General features: G+C 41.8%; 1 protein-coding gene across 1 annotated transcript in view; it reads right to left on the reverse strand.

Annotated features, from left to right (window-relative positions):
- The window catches only part of F7 (coagulation factor VII), a 62,123-nt gene extending 59,565 nt beyond the window's left edge, over positions 1–2,558 (reverse strand). Inside the window, exon 1 of the mRNA XM_063444666.1 lies at positions 2,459–2,558. Within this exon, the coding sequence (XP_063300736.1) occupies positions 2,459–2,543 (85 nt within the window). The 5' untranslated portion in view covers positions 2,544–2,558. The remainder of the gene's footprint in view (positions 1–2,458) is intronic.
- Between the last annotated feature and the right edge of the window lie 6,145 nt (positions 2,559–8,703).

Here is an 8,703-nt window from a genome sequence, read left to right on the forward strand (position 1 = left end):
GATGTCCATTTGTGAACAACTCCTAGACTTGTTTACCACTTGCCTATTGAGTTGTAGATGAAGGTTCATAGTGTCTTGTTTACCTTTCATAGAGCCAAACATTTTAGTATTCATTATGTAACATGGCATCATAGATTTTCTTGTAGTCAATCCTGGCTGGGCACAGATTAGTGTATATGATCTTGTATATCTACAAAAAAAAAGCTGTTTCATTTGTGCTGCTAGGTGTTCATGCAGCATGGACTTTAATGGTGATCATTCCCAGTCAGTGAGCTAGCCCTGCACTCCAGCTCAGTGAAGATAGCTTCTGGTTGAGTGGAGGCAGGGAGCAGTACCTGGCGAACACTTTAGTAAAAAAGTCAAACCATGACTAAAACGCTTGACTACATTGGGGCAGGGGTGAACCGGGACTCCCATGGCACCATAACAGCAAGCTGTAGTGGTTGTGGATCTTGGAATATTCCTTTAAAATTTAAATACCCACAGGTCTTTTTCCTGCAACTGGGCACCTACATCTTCGCTTGTTTTTTTTTTATTCCTGGAAGTCAGCAGAGAGAGAGCACATAGAGAAGAGGAGATATAAAACAATGTTAAATTTGCAATGCTTGCCCTGGCTCTGCCTTGACTTAACAGTTTTTTGTGTAATTTGCTAAATCTTTCATATATATTTAAAAGCAAACAGAGCAACGATTTTCAATATTTTATTCAATGGTGTAAATCCCAGGGAAGTAATAATTCACTTAAACCCTGTCGCCCCCCTTTCTCTCCTCCCCCCTTTCCCCCCTCCCCCTACAAAATGGGCATTTTATAAAGATATAAACTTTATGAAATATTCATACTGACTGGAACACCAGAGTGTTCCAGTAGAACACACTTGTGTGAGCAGTATAATCAGTTCCTGGAAAGGAAATGCACTTGTGTTTTTTTTGTTTTTTTTCCCCAAACAATCTAAAGTATGAATGGATGCACTTAAATGGAAACCCTTAAATGGACATTATAGTCACCAGAACAACTATAGCTTATTGTATTTGTTCTGGTGAGTAGAATCATTACCTTCAGGCTTTTTGCTGTAAACATGGTCTTTTCAGAGAAAATGCAATGTTTACATTACAGCCTAGGTATACCTTTATTGGACACCTCAGATCTCTACTAGAGGTGCTTCATGTGGTAGTGCTGCACACTGTGCAGCACTGACATTCAGTGCCTCCACCTTTTGCATGAGACACTGAACTTTCCTCATAGAGATGCATTGATGCAATGCATCTCTATGAGGAGGTGCTGATTGGCCAAGGTTGTGTTTGACTTGTGCTGGCTCTGCCCCTGATCTGCCTCCTTGGCAGTCTCTGCCAATCTAATGCTTTACTATGTGAAAGCATTGTGATTGGCTCAGATGGCCACTTCTAATGATGTCAGACAAGGAGGCAGATCAGACTGGGATAAATGTAGAAATTGACTATATTAAGGGTGGGCCAGGGGGGCTAGGTTTTTTTTTTTGTTTGTTTGTTTTTTACATGTATATGGTCAGTAATACATGTTTGTGTTCCTGACCATATAGTGTTCCTTTTAATTATGGTGGAACAAACACATAGCACACATTCTAGGTTTTGTTTTGGTTCATAAATTGGGCAATTGCCTTCCTCCTTATGGGCTTAAAGAGGACTTTTATATATCTGTATATGTCGTTCTAATCCAGTGGAGAAGAAAAGCAACCATATAATTTGATATTGAACGATTACTTCAGGATCAACAATGGTCTGGATTAAAAGATAGTGACATCTCTAAATCCTAAACAATTAGCAACTGATGAGAACCAGTGATAGGCTGTCAGTAAAAGAGTGTAGCTGCTCCAGGGGAACGTTTCACACAATCATGTGTAGGTAGGTCAGGCCAGTAAAGCTGGGTGGGATAATAAACCATATGAGGGCCCTAGTGTAATAAATAGACATGCAACTACAGGGGATTATAAGGTTTGCAAATCTGGAAGGACTACAACTCAGAGTAAGTAATAAAGTTGTGATGTAAATATTTAAATTAGATGAGGACAAGCATTTATGATTTTCTGAAATTAATTTTTCAATAAAATGTGAATTAAAAAATAGGTTATATATATGAAAACGTAAATTATTAGAAAAAAACATGTTTCAGAGGTAGCTTTTAGATTTTTTTTAGAAAATCAAAGTGGTGTACAAGCTCTAGCACAAATAGTACTAATAGACAGGTTTGCCTATGTGATGTTACCAACAAGCCTACTAACATACTACTTAAAAATGTACGTTTTATGGAAAATCATCCATATAGCTTAAAAAATTTACACTTTAATATTAATATTCATTTATATCATACTAGATCACACAGTCTGGTACTCCTCAACAGAAAAGATATTTAAGATAGTTAAAAGGCTGATATATAGCGTACATGTGTATAATTACAAACAATCTATAATTCTTTCAAGGCATACCTGTAAACGTTAGGAGAGGCATGGTCAGCACCATAAAAAAGAGGCACGGAACTTTTCTCTGCCCCGGATCCATGTTGGAGGGCATGTATTCCTATTGCAAAACTCTAAACACATTGTAAGCTTGTTCAAAGTCCTCAGTTTAAACATTTGGGGATGGGGGAGGATCTGGCTCATATTACACAAGAATGATTGAATCAGTACAATGAGTCTTAAAGTATTCATAGTATTTCTTGGTGGTCCACAGCAGGGGCAATGTTATGTAGGTGAGATAGGCAGAAAAAGTCTATACAGTTTGATAATTAATTATTACATACACTAATCTTATAAGTATTATTAAGTCAGTTCAATGGGACACACGACACAGAGTCCTTAAGCAGTATCTGAATAATGTACATTACCTGTAGAGCACACATTATAATTAGATACAGGAATGTACATATTAAAAACATATTACAACAACTAACAGAATATTATATACTATAAAATATATTAAAACAAGTGTTTGTTTTATTTTATGCTGATGGATTGGACATAAAGTGTTATATGTTTTCTTTTTTTCTAATAATTATGGTTTCTTTTTTCCCCCCGTACTTTTCTCTTGTTTCATATGTATAAATAATGTTTTTGTTTATTCTTTTGTATACAAACAGCCTGGTGCAGTAAAAACACAGCACAATAGTCAAAAATCCATTTGTTGGGATATCAAAGTGTGATAATTTATTGTGCTTAGGAATGCTGGGGTAAATCACAATCGAGCATCGGAATCCGATGAATGATATTTTCTGACTTTCAGACAGTATTGTGTGAATGTTTTCAATACAATCACACTCTAAAAAGTAACAGCCTTTTTCTGCAGGCATCACAAAGCTAGAAATCTTTATTTAGTTATTTTTAATCTATTATATATTATACATATTGTTACATATTGCATACTATTACATACTATTATACATATGGTTTTGACATTGATCCTTTGAGAATTATAACACTCTGGGTTGAAACTGAGCATGGTTTTTATAGTATTAAAAGTGGGTGCATTAAAAAGTTGCAAAACACCCTGACCAGATTGCATTTATACACCATCAGGGCCCTAAATGTGATGCATGCTGCCCGGTCATCCGGGACTGAGCTCTTCATCGTGTCCACTTACACTGAGAAGGTGCTTGACTGGGTGGACTGGCATTACCTGACCTCTACGCTTCACCATGTGGGCTTCGGCCCACACATCCTGTCCTGGATCTCGACCCTGTACACCGCGACTTCTGCACGCATAACAGTTAATGGAGCGCTGTTCCCCATACATAATGGCAACCAACAAGGTTGTCCCATGTCACCCCTACTCTTTGCCCTCTCCCTGGAGCCATTTCTTGAGGAAGTCAGCCAGAGCGTTATAACGGGGTTCACTCAGGGTGGCCATGAGCACCGTGTTACCGCCTCTGTTGTCATATGATTTTCTTCTTAGAGCAGTCACTGGTCTCTCTGCCCAACCTACTCACCCTCTTTCAAATCCTTTAGATAGGTGGCCAAACTTAAATTAATCATGGGAGAAGATTTTTGCACTGACACACAAGGGTTCCAAAAGCAGCTAAAATTCAGGAAACATGCTATAATATATTGACACACTGGTACAGAACACCAGACATTCTCCACCGCATAGATCAAAAGATACCAGGGGAGTGCTCGAGATGTGGGGCAGACGCAGGGACAGGGCTGCAAATCTGGTAGTCATGCCCACCCCTCAACAATTTCTAGAAAATGATACATTCCAAAATCTGTAGCATCACAGACTCGGATCTCTCATTTCAACAGATACCCTTGCTCCTACACCACATGAGACAACCGGTCAAGACCTACAAAAAAAATAGCTGACTGTACATTTGTTAAAAACTGCTGATACACACTTTGTGGAAACAGAGGAGTGTGCCGACCTTCCAGCAATGGGTGGCCAGGGTGGAGGAAATAAGTATTATGGAGACTATGATCACAGCCTCTCCTGGCAAAACTGTCCGTTAACACCCCATCCCCTTTTTTTTCCTCTTTCTCACATCCCTCCTGCCTGTTCTCCTTCCACTCTTAACTGTCTACCCCACTCTAGGATACATGCCTATCTTATTCAATACAGGCTTATCTGTCAGGATCGGGACAGGGATCCAACACGCAGAGTACAAAGAGTAGCAGATACGTATACCGGACCTTAGAATGGCCGGACTTAACGTAATACTATGTATAGAATGGTCAGGGACAAGCCGAGGTCGAGGGAACGAGAAGACAGGTAAGCGAGAGACAAGCCGGGTCAAGGATAACAGAGAAGACAGGTAAGTAATAACAAAGCCGGGTCAGAACCAAAAGACAAGAGAATACAAGAGCACTGTGTGACTAGGCTGGCTAGAACCACGACAGGGCAATGAGCAAATGCTGAGAGCTCCCTTAAATACCCTGGTTCTAGAGACTAATCACGCCTCCGCCGAGACCTGATTCTTGTCCAGGATTTGACTGACAGGTCGGGCTAGAATAGCGTCATGACGTCGACTATTGAGCGTCACGTTACAAAAAGGCATAGTTCTCTCGCGGCCGGCGTTTACATGCGCGAGGGGACCGCGAGGAACGGGAGAATCATGCCGTCTGGATGGAAAAACGTCTAAGTCTCTACCCGTCTCAGGGGTAGAGACTACAGGTACCCTGACAGTAGCCCCCCTCTCAGAAACGCCCACCGGGCGGAAGGAACCGGGACGAGATGGAAAGCGGGAATGAAAAGCCCTGCGAAGACGAGGAGCATGGACATCCTCCTGTGGTACCCAGGTCCTCTCTTCTGGACCATATCCCTTCCAGGCAACCAGGTATTGAATTTTCCCCCGGGAGATTCGAGAATCGATGATGGAGTTGATTTCGTACTCCTCCTGACCCTCAACCTGAACAGAGTGAGGAGAGGAGACCTTGGAGGATAATCTGTTACAGATCAGGGGTTTTATCAAGGAAACATGAAAGGAATTAGGAATACGTAAGGCAGAGGGGAGCGCTAGGCGATACGCAACAGGATTAATTCGATTCAGGATCCTATAGGGTCCAATGTAGCGAGGAGCGAATTTCATAGACGGTACTTTCAAACAAATGTTTCTAGTACTCAACCATACCCTATCACCAGGGACAAAACTAGGAGCCGGCCTTCTGCGTTTGTCAGCGTGTTTCTTATACAGTATAGAATTATGTAGGAGAATTTGTCGAGTCTGATCCCACAACTTCTTCAGATTGGCAACATGAGTATCAACCGACGGTACCCCCTGGGAAGAAGGAACCGACGGAAGAATGGAAGGATGAAAACCATAATTCATGAAAAAGGGGCTAGAGCGAGTTGAATCGCAAACAAGATTATTGTGTGCGAACTCTGCCCAAGGAATCAGACCGACCCAATCGTCCTGGTGTTCAGAAACAAAACAACGCAGATATTGTTCAATCTTTTGATTGGTACGTTCAGCGGCTCCGTTAGACTGAGGGTGATAAGCAGAAGAAAAATTCAATTTAATGCCTAGTTGAGAACAGAATGACCTCCAGAAACGTGAAACAAACTGGGAACCTCTATCAGAAGTAATCTCGGAAGGAATCCCATGTAAGCGAAAGATCTCTTTAGCAAAAATCTCCGCTAATTTAGGTGAAGTCGGAAGTTTAGGTACAGGCACGAAATGAGCCATCTTGGTAAACCTATCCACCACTGTGAGAATAACAGTGTGCTTTTTCGAAACAGGCAAATCCACAATAAAATCCATCGCCAAACAGGACCAAGGTTTTTCTGGAACTTCCAGGGGATGTAAGAGACCACAAGGAAGCGAATGAGGTAGTTTAGTCTTAGTACAGACCTCACAGGCTCCGATAAAATCCTTAATATCCCTCCGTAAAGAAGGCCACCAGAAATCCTTAGAGATCAAGGAATATGTTTTGCGAACGCCCGGATGGCCAGCCACCTTACTCTCGTGAAGACACTGTAAGAGCTCCAGTTGGAGTTCAGGAGGAACGAAGTGTCTAGACGCAGGAGTCAGTCTAGGTGCCAGATGCTGCAGACTCCTGATCTGATCCAGAAGCGGAGAATGGATTTTGAGAGTTGTGTTCGCGATAATATTACACTTAGGTACTATAGAGGATAAAACCGGCTCAGATATGGCAGAAGGTTCATGTTGGCGAGACAAGGCATCAGCTTTAGAATTCTTGGAACCAGGCCTATATGTGAGTATGTAATTGAAGTGAGTGAGGAATATAGACCAACGGGCCTGTCTCGATGATAATCGTTTAGCCTCCCCAATATAGGATACGTTTTTATGATCCGTCAAAATGGTAACAGGATGCAAAGTCCCCTCCAATAGATGTCTCCACTCCTTTAAAGCCATGATAACCGCTAGGAGTTCCCTGTCACCAATGTCATATCTGCTCTCAGTACCCGATAATTTTTTGGAAAAATACCCACATGGTTGTAATGGTTTATCTACACCCAACCTTTGGGACAGGGTGGCACCTATACCCGTCTCAGAAGCGTCAACTTCGAGTAGGAAAGGTAGAGTAGTATCAGGGTGAACTAAAATTGGTGCGGAAGCAAACAGCTCCTTGAGAGTCTTAAAAGCCAGAAGTGCTTCAGTAGACCAATTCTTAGTGTCAGCCCCTTGTCTGGTCATATTGGTGATAGGAGCAATAATAGAGGAGTAACCCTTAATGAAACGTCTGTAATAATTAGAGAAACCAATAAATCTCTGAATGGCCTTGAGACCCTTAGGTAAAGGCCAATCTAAAATGGATTGGAGTTTCTCCGGATCCATTTCAAACCCCTCTCCAGAAATCACGTAACCAAGAAAGGTAGTCTGGGATTGGTCAAAGCTACATTTCTCTAATTTGCAGTACAAGCCATGTTGAAGAAGTTTGTGCAAAACCCTTCTGACCTGTCCGTGGTGAGTCTCAATATCCCTGGAATGTATAAGTATATCATCGAGGTATACAATAACACAGTCCTGCTGAAACTCCCTAAGAACTTCATTAATAAGATCCTGAAATACCGCCGGGGCATTACAGAGACCAAAAGGCATTACAGTATACTCATAGTGCCCATAACGAGTATTGAACGCAGTCTTCCACTCGTGTCCTTGCTGAATTCTCACCAAGTTATAAGCACCTCTGAGGTCTTACTTAGTGAAAATCTTGGAACCCTTTAATCGATCAAAAAGCTCGGTGATCAAGGGGATCGGATAGGCATTTCTAATGGTTATCTTGTTCAAACCTCGGTAGTCAATGCAAGGTCTTAAAGAACCATCCTTCTTTTTAACAAAAAAAAATCCAGCCCCAGCAGGGGAGGAGGATCTCCTAATGAACCCTTTGTCTAGGTTTTCACGAATATACTCCTCTAAGACTAAGTTCTCATTCGTAGACAAAGGGTATACATGGCCCCTGGGAGGCATAGTACTAGGAAGTAAATTAATTTTGCAATCAAAAGGCCTGTGTGGTGGTAAGGTATCAGCCTTTCCTTTATCAAATACCGCCTTTAAATCTAGATACAAGGACGGTATCTGTACTTTAGTAGAGTCGGTAGAGTTATTAAGTGTGTTAACAATACAAAGGGGTGACACTCTCTTTAAACATCTCTCTTGACAATCCTGACCCCACGAGACTATTTCCCCTGATTTCCAATCTATAATGGGGTTATGTCTCTTCAGCCAGGAGTATCCCAGGACTATGGGAACAGAAGGAGATGAAATGAGTAGTAGAGATATCTCCTCCTTGTGTAGAATACCAGTAGTTAAGTTAAGAGGTGTGGTCTCCCGGAAAATCACAGGCTCAACTAAAGGTCTACCATCTATGGCCTCAACAGCCAAAGGTGTCTTCCTTAACTGGGATGGGATAGCGTGTTTGGTGAGAAAAACTTGGTCGATAAAGCTCTCAGCAGCTCCGGAGTCTATCAATGCCACAGTCTCTAAAGTTCCCCTCTCTCAAGTTAAAGAGACGGGTAATAGAAGCCTGTGTTCTTTGTAGTTATGAGTAGAGGACAAAATAGAAACACCCAAGGCCTGTCCTCTAGAGAAACTTAGGTGCGAGCGTTTCCCGGGCGATTGGGACAATTCAAACGTAAGTGACCTCTGACTCCACAATACATACACAGGCCCTCCCTTCTCCTGTACTGTCTCTCCTCTTCTGAGAGGCGAGTAAGGCCTATCTGCATAGGTTCTGGAAACTGTGGAGTTTTGGTTTCAGGACTTTGAAATGAAGGAGCTAGT

This window comes from Pelobates fuscus, chromosome 1, assembly GCF_036172605.1.
Source record: "Pelobates fuscus isolate aPelFus1 chromosome 1, aPelFus1.pri, whole genome shotgun sequence".
NCBI lineage: Eukaryota > Metazoa > Chordata > Amphibia > Anura > Pelobatidae > Pelobates > Pelobates fuscus.